Source organism: Sinohyriopsis cumingii, chromosome 8 (assembly GCF_028554795.1).
Source record: "Sinohyriopsis cumingii isolate HCF-2022 chromosome 8, ASM2855479v2, whole genome shotgun sequence".
Lineage (NCBI taxonomy): Eukaryota > Metazoa > Mollusca > Bivalvia > Unionida > Unionidae > Sinohyriopsis > Sinohyriopsis cumingii.
In genome coordinates this window covers 96,855,398-96,875,720 of record NC_142968.1, presented here as the reverse complement: position 1 = coordinate 96,875,720, position 20,323 = coordinate 96,855,398, and the positions used below count along the sequence as shown (strand labels likewise).

At 34.6% G+C, this 20,323-nt stretch overlaps 1 protein-coding gene across 2 annotated transcripts in view; it reads right to left on the bottom strand.

Annotated features, from left to right (window-relative positions):
• Positions 1-6,947: 6,947 nt before the first annotated feature.
• Positions 6,948-20,323, bottom strand: part of LOC149794196 (uncharacterized) — a 49,723-nt gene continuing 36,347 nt past the window's right edge. The window contains exons 4-10 of one of the 2 annotated variants that reach the window (XM_089966534.1): positions 19,275-19,304; positions 18,468-18,710; positions 14,627-14,848; positions 11,557-11,667; positions 9,387-9,434; positions 8,792-8,899; positions 6,948-7,412 (exon numbers count right to left, since the gene is read on the bottom strand). In XM_089966534.1, coding sequence (XP_089822660.1) covers positions 7,381-7,412; positions 8,792-8,899; positions 9,387-9,434; positions 11,557-11,667; positions 14,627-14,848; positions 18,468-18,710; positions 19,275-19,304 — 794 coding nt within the window. In that variant the 3' untranslated portion in view covers positions 6,948-7,380. The remainder of the gene's footprint in view (positions 7,413-8,791; positions 8,900-9,386; positions 9,435-11,556; positions 11,668-14,626; positions 14,849-18,467; positions 18,711-19,274; positions 19,305-20,323) is intronic. The other variant, XM_089966535.1, reaches the window with a different exon arrangement.

The following is a 20,323-nucleotide window of genomic DNA, read 5'->3' as shown; positions in this document are numbered from 1 at the left end:
CTACAAGGATATTCTCTTCTTCGCGGCCATGTTTTAACGCTGCCTGCTTCCTTTCGGATGGCAGCTTCATGCTGCTCTACTGTAATGATCACACGTGCTGCTTGTTTGATTCAGAATTCAAATACATTACTGAATACAGACTGTCAAATCGTCCAGAGAGTATTCGTGTTGTGAGTGAAAAAGAAGTGGCGGTGACTCTACCTGAAGACCATATCATCCAGCTACTGACTACATCCTCCCCAATCAAACCGACTAGAGCAACTAAAACTAAAAGGGTCTGTCTGGATGTAGCATCTATCAACCGAAACGAATTTGTCATTTCTGGAAAGACCTATTGGTCCATGGTTTCCAATGACAACATTGAGAAATCCTTCAATCCGATACCAGGAGACATTTCTGAAAGCTCTAACACATCTGTTGTCTTGAATCGATTCAAAACGCGGGTGTACGTCACCGTGGATGACCAGAAATCTCTTTATTGTGATAGCTTGGATGGCCAGATTCTGTTTGATTACACACATAAGGAACTACAATGTCCAAGTGGAGTATCTGTGGCGAATAATGACACCATTTATGTTGTTGATCGATGGTCTCACAACCTTCATCAGATCTCTCCAGATGGAGACGTTCTTCAGGTGACCAAAGCGGACATTCCAGTCAACCCACTGGATATTTGCTTCAATACATTAGGAAACAAGTTCTTGATTATAAACTTTATCTTTTCGAGGCATGCTAAAGTCACAGTCATTATCCAACAAGTGTTTATTAAACAATTATAAAGGACCAAACGCACTGTCCCCGGGAAGCGCAAGGAAGCAAACATCATGGTCAGACATAAGATTTATATATGCATATGAGGATATTCAGGTAGTGAGATTATAAACACGGCTTTCGTGACCCTGCCCACGTTTGTACTTTAATGACGAAGCTAAGAACATTTCGGCTGCAAGAAAGGGATAGGCTGATTAGAATTACTAAAATGAATGAATAAGTATTACAAATATGTATATATTTGATCTATAACGTGTATCATTTCCTCATGTACAAATGTATGAATAAGTATTACATATATAATATAATAAGTATATATTTGATCTATCATGAGTAACAATTCTTATGTAACAATTTATTTATAAGTATTATATATATATATATATATATATATATATATATATATATATATATATATATATATATATATATATATATATATCTTCATTCTTGTTATTAATGTAACTATAAGACATATATGGACGTGACAAATATGAAAATGATAGATTTGTTCGCACCCTTGATATACATACGTGTTTGAGCACAAATTACATTGATTAAAACTGATGCAAATAACCTGGAAACAAATACACAACTTTCTTTTCTCTTGCTATCACCACCCCATATTTCGATCTGTTGTGCACCAACGTGGTTATGGTAGGTAGCTTGCCAGTAGCTTCCTCTGGGACGGTGGTTCTTCCAGCGGTCTTGCTCCACCGAATATACTGGCCGCCAGATATTACCCTATCACGTGGTGAAAAAAATGGTGTTAAGCATACAGAAACCAAACATAATTTATTTTCTGTCATGTCTTTTCTTTCATTTCTATACGTGTATATAAAGATCAATTAAAGTGGTTTGTGTTAAACTTGTTTTAACCCTCCATAATCGAATTTTCCGTTTTCGTATGTATTGTAAATTTGTGTGGTATCGTTCACGAAAAAGTTACATTCAAAATTGTAATCTTCCCAAACGTTGGCACATATATTACCTGCCCCTGCTACGTATTTGGAAGCGACACACTACAATACATAACCCATTAACACATATATTATAGCATGCGGAATTTGTGATTGAGAAGATAATTAACAGCGATCCGGTTGAAATGTAGGAAACTGAAATTACACAATCTGCAACTAGAGTAAGTATGGTCATGGAAAGAAGAAAAAGGAATGACATTTTTGGAAGGAATTACCAACAAATGCTGTGCTTTCTAATGCAGAAGCGCGATTTTAGTCAAGGGAGGTAACACAGACGGTTATTTTTAAGTACCAACTCTTCTATAATGTTTGACATCTAGAAGAATTAAGGGTTCGTAAACTATTTTAACAAGTAATCACTAGTAGCTCCTGCAACCTTTAAAATTAATGTAATTGATTGTTTATCCATATCGACTGTGTTTTGTGTATCAATATTGTGTGCTTAATTTTTGACTAACAATTGAAATGTAAGATGAAGGTGGTTTGCAAACATGTTTACATAAATAACTTTTGTCCATGATTGTAAGTTGTTATCATGTTTACATAACAGAAGTTCAAGGTCAGTTTTGTTTACAGTTAGACTAGGTTTGTCAGTTGGAAAGTCTTCATATTCTCTTACGCTATTGATCAAATGAAAATCTATATAAATATGAACTTGACAAACAAATAATTCATTCTCCTTTAGGCCAGTCTGTGTGAATCCTTTTTGATCAGAATCGACAGTGGTATTCTAATATAATTCAAGAGGAATTGTTTCTTTAAATATTGATTGGAATGATAGGAATTATTTGATCATTCAAATGGAATTACGATAAACTGAATACTTTTTTATTAATACATTATTTTGGAATCATTGTGAACTCATTCAAAGAGATTCTGAACTGCAAGATTGTGGTAAATCAGAATATTCAAGTCTACTAGAATTCATTCAGAACATTCTATATTATTGGACTTGTGACAGGACATTTAGGATTATTAGGGATTTATTTCACAAAACCGTGTCTCTGAAACTTTTACATTGCAATTGAAAACTAGATTGTTTGTTGATTTGACTTAAAGTGTTGCTTTCACTTCCCTTCTTTATAGTGTTAAGACATAAAGTCGCAAAAATTTTGAATTTTTGTTTGCACTCATTTCTAAATTGGTTTTTGTCTACGTTTCTGGATTACCAGGTGTCATCGTGTCAGAAATAACGCGTGCCAAAGTAATGTCCTTTCATAATCCGTTATGTGAATTGTTATATCTAACGAAGGCACTTACTGTTGTTATATCCGACAATGGTACTTATTGTTGTTATATCCCACGATGTTACTTATTGCTGTTATATCCATCGACGGTACTCATTGTTGTTACATCCGACTATATTGCGTATTGTTGATATATCCAGCGATGGTAGTTATTGTTGTTGTATCCATTAATGGTACTTATTGTTGTTATATACATTACGTATCAGTTAATGTTAGGTAATTCTTTGTAACAGAATATTTTACGAATGTGTTAAGATTGTACACGGTGAAAGGTTTCTCCAGAAACAACGCACAGTGGATTGTGTAATTGAATTCGTTGGATGACATTTGAAAATAGTTTAAATGTTCTCATGATCACAGTGTTAATGGTGTTCAAATTCCCACAAGCCGGCATATAGCATTGTATCTCTTTTATCATCTCTTTTTTTCGATGTAGTTTGAGACCTCTTCTTATTTCTGAACATCATCTCTTTTCAAATCGTCAATAACGTCATTTATTACGATCATTGTCTACAGTTCAGTAAACTTGTAACGTTTGTCATGTGTGCCATTTTATTATCATGGTATAATGTTTTCATTCATTTTGTCTTCTGGTTTGTAACTGACACAAATTCTCCGTCATACTCATATCCGCTGTTTTGTCCACAACTGACAGAGTCGAGAAACGCGGAACCTTTAAAAACAACTCACAGTTTGTATAGTACTAATACTGAATTTTATACAGGATTCTTTAGTTATCTCTGACAGTCTTGTCTTTTATTTTATGGTATATCAACGCTCAACTGTCAAACTATTCATTGCATTTCTTCCATTCCTCGTTGATCTTCAGAACCGTTTCAACTTTATATATAACATCTTGTTAGTAGAAGAGATAACTCTTGCGTACAACATATAAACAATATCACCCCAACGTCTTTCATTTTGTAAATGTCTCGGTTACATAAACTTATTTAACTGACCTTAAATGTTTCCTCGATAAAGTTAAGAAGTTTGCCCTGTCAAAAGATTGTTTTGTGGTAAGAAATTCTAACTTTATATACAGCAAACAATGACCTTTGAACTGGGTAGTTATCATGAAGATGCAAGTCGTTACGAAGTTTGTCTTTGAAATAATGCATAGACTAATAGGAAACGGTGCCAGATATTTTTAAGACTGCAACGCTCGGCTTGGTTTTATATTGGTTTTTATTGAGTGGGTGTGTTTTAATTAAAAAAGTGGTGAATGATGTATACTTTTAAAGGCACAATAGTGCAGAGCGTCTGTAATTCTATGAATTATAAGGATCATGAAAGTAAAGAAATGTGTCAACTTATAAGCTGAAATAACTCACACAAAAATAGAGTTACTGACGATTCCATTAGATAATTGATAAGTAAACAAGAGAAAATGCATGTTTATTGGGATCGGTTTTAATTGAAACTTGAAGGTCGTCTTATTAGAAGTCATTGTAAAGAAACAATATGTCAGTGATTGTGGAAACATGGATATTGCATTTCATTACACACATTACTGAAATCAGCAGTCATGGAAGTAAATCGTGTATGGTTAGCTACTGACCATCACTCACTGATATCTCCTGTCATATATGATGGAAATTTTCATTTTCTCGTTAGATGTAAAGTGACCACATCAAAGACTAAAGTACAAACAGAGTTGTCACACGAGGATATTTACACAAAGTTAATCAGAATAAGTTTTCAAATCAACACCTAATAGAGAAGCCCCCATTTTTGGTCAGAACAATACCACGGAGGTAATGATGCAATATAATGCCATAAAGTGTATTACGCAATATCATGCCATACAGTGTATTGCTTAGCATAATGCTATACAGTGTATTACGCAATATCTTGCCATACAGTGTATTACGCAACATCATGCCATACAGTGTATTACGCAACATAATGCCATACAGTGTATTACGCAGCATCGTGCCAGGCAAGGTATTATGAAACATCATGTCATACAGTGTTTTACGCAACATAATGCCATACATAGAGGATCTCAAATGGGTAACGATTTAATACTGAATTTATGAAACGAGTTGAATAATGTCCAGCTGTTGCTAGCTTTGGCTTGCAAAAGCTGGACATCATTTAAAGAGTTTCATAAATTTAATATTAAATCATTACCCATTTGATATCCTTTTTATCACATACATTTATTTCAGTATAAATTATTTAGACAGAAAGAGGAACGAATAATTTCGTTCATTCTGACAGACGCCGTTCCTTTCATTTCTTGTGCGTAAAAACTAGTCCCAAATAAACTTGAAATAGTAAAAGTATATTTTTAATTCTTGATAAATATAAATCAAGTAATAAGCGTCATCCAAATAAACAGAACATTTTACAAAAGACAAAACGTTTGTCAACACAATATGTCCAATGCGTGTGATGTGACATTGTTTGACATGGTGCGCAGTACCGGTTTGAGTCGGCCAACATAACACAGTGACAATGTTTACGTTGAAATTCCACAACGAAATATTACATTGTTGCGATATTTTTGTGGGGAAAAAAGATTACTGGGTGCAAAAATACACATATTTTCTGTAACGTATTTGTGACCGAATATTTGCAGTATTTGATTTGGAACATTAGATTGTACAGAAGACGTAAACAAATCTCTGTTTGAGTCGGACTTGCATCACATATTTATCGCGTAAATATACTATGGTTGGAGAAAGTTCTGTCAGTTGGGGAGGCCGGTTTATGTCTACATTCTTCTGTGAACAAAGGCGAGTTTATTTACTTCAGTAAGTTCACTTTGAAATCAAGCTTGTATATAGGGTGAATTCCATACTACATATATATCACCCATCCATCCCCACCCACACCCGCGTTATCATCTAACCAATACCGGTTGTTTTACTTGTCGTTATTCTTCTTGTCTTGGTGTTTTTGCGATTTTTCAAGTTATGATATGTTATAAATGACATAACAAACCCCTGTGAGAGTAAACTGGCAATATTGAAACAGACGAGACCATTTTATTTCCCAATTCCATTTTGCGAGTCGATTAAAAAATGGCGGCCAAAAATGTCCAATCAAATCAAAAAAATTCACAAGGAGGGTTTAAATATTTTTCCCCACGATCGCAGCCATCAGTAATGAGAACACTGCACACTAATTTCGTGGGCCTATTTGGACAAATCAGAATCTCATAAAGTCATATGTTCACATGTATAATATCAAAAATATTAAACTGCACACACTATAGGCAAAGTGTAGCAACTGTGTGATAAAGTGTATTACGCAATATCATGCAATTCAGTGTATTACACAACATCATACCATGCAGTGTACTAAGCAATATAATGCCATACAGTGTATTAAGCAATATCGTGCCATACATAGTATTACGCAACATCATGCCATACAGTGTACTACGCAATATCATGCCATACATGGTATTACGCAACACCATGCCATAAAGTGTATTTCGCAACATAATGCCAAATAGTGTATTAGGCAACATCATCCTAAGTATAGAGGGCGCTTAGCAACATACAGGGTATATGAATACAAGGTATTATGCATACAGGGTATATGATTACAATGTATTATGGGACAAAATGCCATTGAGGGTATTATGTAACATTTTAGAATAACTTAAAACTAACAACGTCCAACCTCGCTAGTTTATTTATTATTTAATTGTCCATATCCATATGTACAGCAAACATGATGATTCTCTATAGTATTAACGTTATGCGCTTTGTTTGTTAGCTCTGGTTTAATTTTGTGTAATCGTCTTTAATTGTTTTGTGTCCTTGAAAACAGAACTGGTAGATTAAAAAATAGCTTGGGAAAGTTTCACACCAGTTTGACGCTGTTACGTGTCAGTATTCTTTCAAAAGAAGAGGACGGCGATTGAAATTAAAGTCACCATATTTTTTACATTAGTAAATTACTTATTACTTTCAGTTATAAAATGTACTCTAAGTATTCATTGTCACATTTTTGGGATATGCATATCTCCAAATTATTCGACCATTTCTTTGAGAGAAAGTTTTGTGATATGCATATCTCCAAATGGATAGACAATTTGTGTGATAAAAGGTTTGCATTCTATGCTATAACCCAGGGATATGCATATCTCCAAATGAATCGACTATCTGTGTGAGAGGAAGTTTCGGGATATGCATATTTCCAAATAAATAGAGTATTTGTGTGACAGAAGGACTTAGGATATGCATTATCTCCAAATGAATCGACCATTTATGTGAGAGGAAGTTTTGAGATATGTGTCTCTCCAAATTAATAGATCATTTGAGGATGATAAACCCAAAATAATTTAAAGTACATGTACAACCTCTTGTTTTCAATTTAAAAAAAAATGTATATAACTGATAACCAACATATTCCAATATACTGTTTTATTTTCCAATGATTTCACCTGTCACAGCATCTGAAATGATAAATGTGTCCATGTTAAAATAGAACTATGCGGTATTGAAAATGAGTTTGATTAGCTGAATTGAAATTATTTCCCATTGAACTCACTGGTTACTAATACCCGTTCCAAATGTTTTCTAAAATAACAAAGTAGCTTTATGAAAGACTGCAGTAAAAATGCTACCTGTCCTTGAAGCAAATTTGTAATGTTGAGGATCAAATAAAATATATATGTACATTGACATGCATTTTAAAAATAAAATAATCAATATTTAGAACTTAGCGGTATAACGTTTATGAAGAGGATCAGAATCCATTATTAAAGACCAAGACGAAATGTACATAATTATTTGAATAAATAAAACAATTGTTTTAGAAATTGTAATCTGGAAGTAGATATTTCAAGCCATCACGTTTTGCTTCCCTGTTGTAAAGGGGAGATAGATGGGGATAGATGGGGATGTGAAGGTTATATCATAGAAATTAATAGCAAATGAAAACATAAATATTATTTTATACAATATAAAATCGCAAACATGAAAACAGATTGTATAGCACGACAAAAATGTGCTGTTCCTTAGACTTTTGATTAAAATAGAGGCTGGGACATAGTCCACGGAGAATGAAGCATGGCGGTATGCCTACCCTCGTGTATATTCTAATAAAGGGTTCAATGACAACCAGGACGATTTTATTCACCGTAAAATATGTAGAAAACAAAGTGCCAATCGATTTCCTATGTTTTACCACTTTTGTAAATAACATTGTTGCGATATCTTTACCGCAATCGAATGCTTTCTTAATGTACTTACGTATTCTTGAGCGAGCGAAGCATTCCGTCAGCCAAATGAACAATCATTAACATTTGATTTAAAGCAACTTTCGTCTCTGTAACTAACGAAAATACCACCAAGAGTAACTGATTCTGTGCAGCAAGTTGGACAGACCTACTATTGGAACTAGGTGGATTCTCGGAGTAGTTTCGACAAATATGACGGCCTTATAATCTGGTTTCCAGTGTATGTGCATAATCTGAAATCATCTTCGTTATGTATTATATAGCTTAGCATCGTTTTCCTGTGTAGTTTACACTTCAGTCCCAAAATGAACATCATGGCACCAGAAAATTGGGAGACTAAATGTGATTTATTCGACTTCATAACTATATTCATCACAGTGACTTTTGTAGCCCAGACTCGCTACGTGAATGATTGAAATTAATAGTCACATCTTTAAAACTGCTCATTGTATTTGAATAAAATATGTATAAAATATCCTGTCGCTTAGGATCCAATCACTGTAAACTTATCCATCTATAAAACGGGCACTTTCATTGACGTGTAGGAGATAGTTACATAGTGTGTTGTTGATAACATTACAGGTAACACAAACCTGAACACAAATAGCAACTTTTGGGACAGTACTGGGCTGTTTTTGGATCGGCACAGATAAATTCGCGTAACGCATCACATCTAGCCATGGGATGGTCTTGACACGGTGCTTGAGTAAATTTGAAAGGAAGAAAAGAATGTATTTATCAAGAGTCTTTTAGTCTTCTTGTTTTAATTAGGCAGAAAATGCAAACAGCGTATAGAACCCACTTCTGAAAGCTCGTACAGAATCCCACGCTGGTCCATGAGGAATGAGAAGCAAGTACAAAATTAGTTTATATTTTAAATGTTTCACTTGATTTTGTCTTGAATAGCCATTTCAACAGCCTCATACTAGATTTTACATTAGCGTTTCCAAATTGGGAGCATTTCTAACATCAGATAAAGTGTTCAATGTCTTAAAGAAGTCGTTAATTCATTATAATCATGATGACGACGATGTTGCAAACTAATATTTTAAGGGTGGCATGTGTCAAACATGACATGTTATGTCTATAGGCTTGGCAGTTTTATAACAGATGTCATCATGTCAGATACATGAATATGTCAACACTCACTTTTCTTCAACTTTATGACAGCACACTTATTTTACTTACCTCTGTGCACAGGTGGTTGAACATGTACTGGTGGCAACAAGCCAAAACCTACAATTGGAAATGCATTTGAAGTTTATCCATTCAGCTAAGTTTGTGTGTCATGTACATATAGAAACACTATTGTAGTACAGATGAAAGAGATATAAAAAATTAAACTAAATTATCAGTTGCATTCAGCTGTTGTATAAAACAATCTTTCGAATGCTTAACAGTATGTTCTTAAATTAGCCGTTTTGTTCTGGTTAATTTCCATATTTCTACTGAGTACGTCAAAATAATAATGAATCAGACGGACATCTGGAAGCTGGGTGTCCTCCAAACGCATTTTGTATTACATGCCAAATAATGATTCATTGAGGGGTTTTTTTTGTTAGTGAGAGTCCCTACTTCCAACCTAGTTTCTGATGCCAAATTCTCAGTTTCAAAATCATATCTACAGACTTCTGTGCATGAACTTCTAGCCTTTAGTCTCGTTTTGAACCTGTAGAGAGCGGTGTTAACGTAGATGATATGCGAGAGTGCGATACCAGATATATCTTATGATGGGGTGTCGAAATAAATATTGTTTGAGAAATCGGAGGCGTTTAGCGCCCGAGTTACTCTGGTAATACCGTCTGAGTCTCCACTCCACGACCTAACTGACATCACACTAAACAAAATTCCCCCTCTGATTTATTGTTTGATTGAGGCTTTCCTTCCGATATTTTTATGACTCTCACCAAAGGGAAACATATACCTCCCTTGTGCCCTTCTTTCCCATCATATCTTTTCATTCTCATTTTTATTATTTTCTTTTATAAAGTTTGCATCATCTATCAAGATAAACGTAGTCAAACATTTTCTACAGCTCAATTGACGATAACCGGGTCTGTTCCAAACCTCTGATCAACACTACATTTGTCAATGTACGTTGGATAATACTGTCACATTATCTAAACAAGGCTTCTACGTCACCGTCGTACGTTTCGGACTATGCGAGAGCAGCGCGGGAAGTGAAGGCTGTATGTAAAGGGGATCAACATGCAAAACTGAAATTCGCGCGAACTTCATAAATAATTTGCTATATGTTTAAGGTTCATTTTCTGAAAATTTTTTGTTACGAAGAAATTTATGAAAAACCGATGATCTCTCCCGATCCGTCTTGAATAGAACAACGCGTTTATGACTGACATAAAGTTTACTGCTTCCTGATAATTTTCAACCGTTGCAGGAAAACTGATATTATTATATTTGTTGAAAACAACTAACTGGAAAATGCTAAAGTTAGTAACAGTCCGACCTAAATTTAGTTGGAAATATTAAATTGCTTTTTTTCTGGTACATATTCACTTTGTGTTGCAAATCAATTCTGCGGAATGTATACCTGCCAAATAGTGACAAAAGCATACCAAACTGAATAAAAGGTCTTATATACGATAATATATTCATGGATTGTTTTATTCGTGGAACACTGATCAGGAAGGTAAACAGGTTATGTTTTTTCTGTCATGTTGATTCCTTTCTGTAATTTAACAGCTTGATATTTTATTTTATTTTTCATGGTAAATCTCTCTCTCTCTCTCTCTCTCTTTGTGATTGCAATCAAGATTTTATTTCGCGTTCATTCTGATGAGAGACATTGAACTAATTTTAATCCGTAACAAAGCTGTTTCGCATGGGTCCTAGACCTAGACTGAAAAAAAACTTGTTCATATAATTGATAACATGTTTTGGTCCTTCTTATGTGAGCAGTCTTAGTTATATTTTCTTCTTCTTAATTTATACTTGCCAAATGGTGACAAAAATATGTTAAACCGCATTGTCGAACTATAGTATATTTCTGGATTTTTTTGTTCTTGGAATATTGAAAAATACACAAGTTGGTTCCTTTTTCCTGTCATGTTCCTGTCACGTTGATGCATTTTTGTCAATGAGTAATTTCACTTTTCATAGAGAATGTATTCTCTCTCTCTCTCTGATTCCAGTTTTGATTCAGATTTTTTTTTCATGAGGATATTCAAGGCATCACAAGGCGGTTTCGTATAGGTCCTATACTAAAAAAAAGCATTTTGCTCATATAATCACAAGGCCGGCGCTTATTTGTTGTTGTGCTCTTCTTCTTAATTTGCTTATGCGTGAATTGATTACATTATTATCTAAGTGTGATTACTAATATGGAGAATTTACGTACCACACATGGCGCATGTCTTCGGGCAAAGTTGCTGTGCAATGTGCGTGATTCCACAAATGACGGATTTCAAATGAAAGCAAAGAGTATTAGGGTCGTCTGCGCATACAGCAGCTGCGAAAGAATTATAGTAATATACAAAAATGAAATGTCTCCTTTATGACGCAATCGAAACCAATATGAAATTAGCACTTAGCGTTGTTTTCAAGGACGGAAAAAGACCATAACTTTGTATTTCAAGAAACATTGACACTGCTTGGATGTGGTGATATTGTTAGACATTCACAAGAATAATACAACACTGTATAAGTAAGTTTCAAACACTTTTAATATCTTTAGTATTGGGAAACTGAATGGAACTTCTTGATTTACACAAAACAAACTGATATATATATATATATATATATATATATATATATATATATATATATATAATGATAATAATAATAATAATAATAATAATAAAATAAATATAATATAAATATAATAAAACTCATAAACGGAAATAAAATAAACTGTTTGTGGGAAAGACTGTATTTTGCATAACGATTAAGTATTTAATTGTGATAGGTATTACTAGAAAAGAATATTTTATTACGCATAACATTTTCAATAATTAAAGCAAAAGCTTAGGCTCATCCAGGATACTTGCAGAGAAAAAAAACACACAATCACACACATACATATATTAATGGGCAATAATGGTCATTTAAAGCAATTAATGAGGGTCCATCGTAGCATAAACGGGTTGACTGGCGAGTATCACGTGATGGCGCTGTGTTCGAAAACAAAGGAAGTTGTATCAGTGGAGCAAGACAGCTCAGAAAAAGTCTAATTGTTGCAAACCAAGGAGATGAAGAAACACATACGAACTGAACAGCCAATACATAATGAATAGAATAACGTAGACGAAGACAGGCAACAGGGACAAATATGATGAAAACGGCACAAATAACAGAACAGCTGCTTCAAGCTGGTTAAGCGATAGCGGCCGTTTTATATATATGTTACCAGTAATGTACATATTTCTAAAATGCCTCGTATATGTAGGTTAAAATGCAAAACACTTTTAAAAGAAGATTTACCAACCACTATTAAGGATATTTTTGCGAGTAATTGCATCTATATTAGTTAGCATTTAAATGGAATAAACGATTAATGTCTTCTATGAAGGTCTAGCTCATGTTCGCATTTTCATGCAAGGGAGTATTTGAAAAGGTTACGAAATTAAGGAACTATCAATGAAATGTTGTAGTTTGCTAAGGAAGTATTGTCAACAAGAGCTTATCCAAGTCTACACACAACAGTTTATTCGGTAGGTGATCATCCAAGTCTATGCACAACAGTTTATTCGGCAGTTTATCATCCAACTCAATGTATTCGGTAGGTGATTATCCAAGTCCTCACACAACAGTTTATTCAGTAGGTAATTTAATCGGCAGGCGATTATCCAAGTCCAAACACAACAGTTTATTCGGTAGGTGATTATTCGGTAGGTGATTATCAAATTCTACAAACAACAGTTTATTCGGTAGGTGATTATCCAAGTCCACACATGACAGTTATTCGGTAGGTGATTACTCGGTAGGCGATTATCCAAGTCTACATAAAACAGTTTATACGGGAGGTGATCATCCAAGTCTTCACACAACAGTTTATTCAGTAGGTGATCATCCAAGGCTACACACAACAGTTTATACGGTAGGTGATTATCCGAGCCTACACACAACAGTTTATTCAGTAGGTAATTATCCAAGTCTACACATAACAGTTTATTCAGTAGCTGATCATCCAAGTCTACACAAAACAGTTTATTCAGTAGGTGATTATTCGTTAGGTGATCACCCAGGTTTATACACAACAGTTTATTCAGTAGGCGATCATTCAAGTCTACAAACAACAGTTTTATTCAGTAGCTGATCATCCAAGTCTACACCCCACAGTTTATTCAGTAGGTGATTATTCGTTAGGTGATCATCCAAGTTTACACACGATAGCTTATTCAGTAGGTGATGATCCAAGTCTACACACAACAGTTTATTCAGTAGGTGATTATCCAAGTCTACACACAACAGTTTATTCAGTAGGTGATTATCCAAGTCTACACACAACAGTTTATTCAGTAGGTGATTATTAGTTAGGTGCTCATCCAAGTGTACACATAACAGTTTATTCAGTAGGTGATTATCCAAGTCTACACACCACAGTTTATTCAGCAGGTGATTATCCAAGTCTACACACCACAATATATTCAGTAAGTGATTATCCGAGTCTACACACAAGGTTAATAGAAATCAATGATAGATTTGCATGTTTTTCTTGCTCCCAACATTCATGCGTCAATATAAGTGAACTATGTCTCAATTTGTATTCATTGTTGGTACATAATATATTGTATGATAGGTACCGTATATACTGATGTGTATGTATGTTGTGTGATGTGATTTGAATTTTTAACGTAGCTTTAACAATTTTTTCAGTCATATCGCTACGATATCTGCACTGTGTCACTTTATAGTGATGTCTAGCACTGGAGCGTAATGCCACATACATGTAGCATGATGTCCCACCCAGTCACATTATCCTGACACCAGGCTGACCAGTCCTAACACTAATCTCTTGATGCTGAGCGCCAAGCGAGGCGGCTGTTAGTACCTTTTTTGTATGTCTTTGGTATGACTCGGCCGGGGATCGAATCCACGACCTCACGCATCCGAGGCGGACGCTCTAACCACTAGGCCACCGGAGCGGTACTCATGTGTAACTCTGATAAATGTGCCTTAATAAGCATCGTTCTACAAATCCTGAAATTCAAGCTGCAAATCTAAAGAGATCAGGAAAGCGTTTAGATAATACAAAGAAAGAAAAATATGGATCGTATATCATTCGAAAAGGCATTGTTTAAATGAGAATCTTTGCAATATTCATGACAAAAGAGCACAGCTGACTGGTTAGGATAAGATGTGATGGTCGTGCAACACTTCAAACAACTCCCCAAGTTTGACAATAATTTTGTCTTCATTATGCGACTTGTGTTTTCGTTTGCATTATCCATTCAGGCTGATTTACTTACTATTGCACTGCGAAATGCTGCAAGACGTAAAGCCATGATTTGTAAGACAGTAGGGATGTCCAGTGTCATCTGGGTCTCGACAGTAGTTTTCTGCCCTTGTCACACTGCCATCTGGAAAATAGCCTTCAATAAACGATGCACCAGTCCAGTTCAGACATTCCCCATGAGGAGTAGATTTGACGTACCCGTTATAGACCTGACTGTGATTGGCGTAGTAGCACTCTGTAACACATAGTGTTGTTTTTTTAAAGGAAAATGTGTATGTTGTCTGTGCATGCAGGTACAAAGAATAATGCTTAGAACTTGGAGAAAAAATTGAACATTTTGTATTCGGGTGCATTCATGAGAAGATAAAAGACAGAAATTTCTAAAAAATTAAAACATTTTTTGCCTCCCAGTTTAAAAATGCAATTTTAGACTGTTAATAACAACAGTCAAAGGACATAAATCAACAGAGGCTTCAGTGTTATAGAAAGCTGCCGATGAACGGGCGATAAGGAATATTTTTGTTAGAATTAACACCAGTAGTTAAAGGAGAACTATATAGCTCTACAGAAAACATTACTGCACCGTCTAGTTTGTTACGGGAATCTAACATCGGGGATTCTTGGGGCCCTCAAAATTTACACATGGTACAGTTTGGATCACTATGATAATTTTAACATCACGGAGCGTACTATGCATTTCAAATTCCCTCCTGGGAATTGCCATTTTGGTAAAACTTATAGCGCCCTCAGGGAATTTAATGTTACAGACGGCATTTACAGACGAGAACTTAACATTACGTCCCGTGCATGATAATCCTCTGTATAGCTAATTCTAGTGATCATTGACAAACGGATATGAGTGACCTTAATCTTTGGTCAGGGTATGTGGTCTTTAATTAAACTTATTATATGCTCATTGTTTTCTCCGTTAATTTTACATTTTCAGAATCGTTCACTATTTTACGATATTGTACACCATCTTAATGAATTCACGTGCATAAAGGAACTACTTTCTATTATAAACAACCAATAGACGTAGACGCTAGCACTTTTGATTTGTAAATAAATCATGTACACTCGCGAAGAAGGCACTTTACGTTGTGGTTGTTTAAATTTGTTTCTAAATATTTTGGTTGGATTTTCTTTTTAACGGAGCTTTAACAATATTTTAGTCATATCGCTACGATGTCTGCAGTGTGGCAGTTTTTAGTGATGTCTAACACTGGGGCATCATGTCGTATACATGTAGCGTGATGTCCCACCCAGTCACATTATCCTGACACCAGGCCGACCAGTCCTAACACTAACCTCGTAATGCTAACCGCCAAGCGAGGAAGCTGTTAGTACCATTTTTATAAGTCTTTGGTATGGTCGAACCCACGACCTCCCGCGTCCAAGGGGAACGCTCTAACCACTAGGCCACCAGAGTGGTCTGTTTCTAAATGAAGTAAAGCAGATGTTTCGTGGACTACGACATACCAGCTGCATCGCAACATTGCGCGTTAACATTTTTGATACACTATTTCGGATTTAGGCTAGCTATACAATTGACGGAATAAAGGTTCCTTACAAATAATATACAAGTGACAAGGCATATACTGTCTTTTTTAGCTGGTGATAAGAATGGCAAAAAGATATACTTACAGTTTTACATCTTGAATTTCCTCAAAATGTACTTTCTTAGTTATGCAAATCCGAATTACATGAGCCATGTCATAGGTTCTCAATCTTGATTACACATTCCAATAGTGTACTGTAACTTTGAATATAAGTGCAATTACATCCTCCTTACTGCATTCAAAATGAAATAAGCATTACATTCCATAGCGTCTTTTTGATAATTGCAATTAAAAGACTTCATATTTTTCCCACATTATGATTTCAAACATTCAATGACATAAACAGAAACACATTTGCAAAGGTCAACACGATTCACCCTCGCTTCTTCAATCCGATGTATTTCATGTGGAATTGTCACATATTAATCAAGTCTATAATCACGAAATTTCGTAGAATCGAAAACAATACCAAAATCTATTCATTCCAGATGAGATGAAAAAGTTGTAGCAATGGGCATTCCTTCACAATATGACTTCAAATTTCAATTTGAACTAGATACGCCATATTTTTTCGAAACTTACGTCGAGCGCGCAACTAAGTTTAGATTTATCTGGGCGGAGTTATGTGCCTAGTAATAATTTTGTTATTGTGTAATGATGAATCTGCGCTTATGTATTTATTTTGGAATATGGCATACATTCAGTTACTTTGTTTCTCGTAGTGTATTTTTGTTTATATAATTAAAACTTAGGTAGAATAAGAAAATGAGCATATAATAAAAAGGGTAGTGCATTTGTATGTGAAAATATAAACTCGTTTTGTTGGATGGATATACTTCACTCCCAAGATCGCGCAGTATTTACATCCGAAAATCTCGTTCATATTTTCCCACAAAAATGCAGTAACTTATAATTATTGTTTAGAAACCATTAGTTTCTTTCTAGACTAACTAAGGCAGCATTATGTGATCTAGATATATGAAAATTAATTCGTTTCTTTATCACTGTATGTGAAGTCCATCCACATAATTTGGTCAAGGAATTTAGCATAGAACAAACATTATCATGTAAAATCCATTTTTCTTAGAATCACAATGAAAATAACTCTTGAGGTTTTGACCCCACAGTTTCAACACTTTTGACATGTGATCCCCCAAATCACTGGTCTTCTCTTGTAGCTAAGAGCAGGACATTTACACAATTTGGCCAAGACACATAGTCGAAAACAAGTTTATATAAAGAAACTATTCCTTTCAACCACAATGACCTCAACGTTTGATCTTTTGACCCAAACCTATTACACTTCATCGATAATTAATTTGCAAGGTATCACAAGTTTTAATATAGGTCTGTGTTGGCAAGCTGACATTAGTATGCAGTATATGTTTTATCCCTTTAGACAAAATGATCTTGACCTTTGACCTTTTCACCCTAAATTCGATAGGTTATTGCCTCACTTCAAATGCAAACTATCCACATAGTTTGGTCAGTCTCTAAATTGTAGTCCTAGTGCTATTTTAGCTGAAACCAATGCTGAAATTAGGTCACAGTATCCTTGACCAACATATTTTTGACCACAAAATCAATATGGTTCTTTCTTGCCCCGTGTGTAAGTTATTCGCAACGTTTGGTGAAGGTAGCTGGTGGACAACTAAGGTAAAAGGTAATACCAATGTATATCATTGCATAATAAAAAGGACGTTAGTTTAACTTGTGTGGGGAAAATGAAAAGCACGCAATGCAAATTGGCATAATGAGAGTCGGAAAGGTATTAAAATTGGAAGAAATCCCAACTATAAATCGTACAGACCTGGATGACACACTGCAATGTTTGCAATTACTTAGCTAAAAAATAAATCAACAAATCTGTAGAACATCGCATGCATTGATAGCATTGTTAGCGAAAGAGTGTTCCCCAGATTGCAGAGCGCAGTAAAAAGTTTAGATTTTCGGGAAAAATCTGATCAACAACACTGCGAGAATGTAACCGCTAATACCAATGATAATGCCAACGATTGTGCATTGCTGATGCTGTTATCAATGTTCTCAGCATATCTATTACTTATGCTACTGCTGAAATAGAAACAATAACAAAAATAAAAGCCACTGACAGATCTTGTTATAACTATCTCTAGTACTGTTACTACTACCTACCACCACAGCTATTACTACTTAAACAACAAAAGCAATAACAACCACAACAGCAACAGCAAATAATAATAATAATAATAATAATGATAATAATAATAATAATAATGCTGTCTTGCAGCTGCTATTCTTGCTATGACTACAAACCTTCACAGAATAAAACATCGCAGAACTCCCATGCTTTCAGGGGATTCCCGCTGATGTAACACCAGGGATGTCCCTTTCCATCAGGATCTCTACAGAAGTTAGCTGCATCTGACAGCTTTGGATCCGGAAGCTTGGAAGCCAGCAGGTTACTGGGTAAAAGGTGGACGTCCCAACGATCACATGTAACATTGTCAATTGTTTGTGACACATGGCCAACGTACAATGAACTTTTGAAAAAGCAATCTGAAATATATGGACAATAAATGTAATGCAATAGCAATCTACAAGAGGTAACCTTGCTAAATAACCAGAGTTTTAGTATTCATATATGCACGCTTTACAAAAGTATCAACGTCGAATAGTAAATCTTAGAAACTCGCTGAGATAAACTCATAAAACCCACACTTATAATGACATTTTGTTGCAAGATTAGAATAAAGCCAGAGAGAAAAACGCCGAAAATTTGTATTACTTTTATTCCTTTCCTTGCATACTGAAAACAATGATTGATATAACACTACAGGCTAGTTAATTAAAGCTGCCATTTTAACTGAACTATATATTTAACATAACAAGTTTGAGTAAGATAAATTAGATATGAAAATGAAACTGCACTAATTCAACTAATATAAAAATTAAATGCAACTTTTTGTTTTGCAAAAAGAAGATACAGAGCATTAGAAATTCTTATGTGACATTTCAGTTTTAATACATTCACATTACATCAATCTGAAATTTATCTTTGATAAAGAACACATTTTTCCTTTAAAAAATATATGTGTTGCAAATTGGAATCATTCATCTTACCATGCAAATCGGCTGATGGGGGAGAATGAACTGTAAAATAAATTGAATTTACAGTAAGACGGTCTTTAGTATGAACACAATTACAAGAAATTTACTGTTAGTGCGCAGTGAGGTCACATACCTGAAAACACCACGTTACACATTAAAATGAGAATGTCAATAATTGCAATAATTATAAGAGACTCCATTAAAATGAGAATATCAAGAATTGCAATAACTATAAGGGACTCCAATAAATTGAGAATATCAAGAATTGCAATAGTTATAAGGGACTCCACAGGTTCGATGTAAATATATTTAGTGCAACTACAGAAAAATGTACAACCACAACAATAGGTTTATACGTAGATTCACAGGCCTAGCAATTTCTTACATTTGTTGTAACAAAAGTTATACCACTGCGCTGCATACGAAGGGTATAAGAACCAGTACGGTTAAATTACAGTCATTATTTGATTCTGTAATATATTGAAGGCATATTATCATTAAATAACATATTAATTCCTAGCTTTGCATAGTTACAAATAAATTTTAATTACGCCACTATAAACATGACAGATTTGATACCTTTGCGATGCATCAAGGCATTTTTGTCAAATTTGGAACATTTAAGGCTTAAATAGCTATAGTAAAATGATAACAGTCATCTTAGTACTTAACATATTCACATGCTGAGGCAAGTATCAACTTTAAATTTTACTCCAGGTTGGGAATTTTTGCAATTATATTTAACTTGTGGTTTTTTAAATAAAATTCGTTGTTTGAATACGATAAGCCAACTTCGATTCTTCACCCAGGATCTGATGACGAGTATGAATATTCCCCTTAACCGATGACATTTTCAATCGAACCACTCCATAATTACTCAGGACTATTTACAGAGTTCATATCAGGAATCGTCTGATTGAATGTCCGATACCATTACTATATGGCAAACATTTAACTTAAATGGCAACGGTGTAAAATAATAACATCGTGAACCTAAAGCAATTTAACATCATCTGCAACAATTTTGATGTGTGTGCTAGCAATGATTCAAGATATTGTAG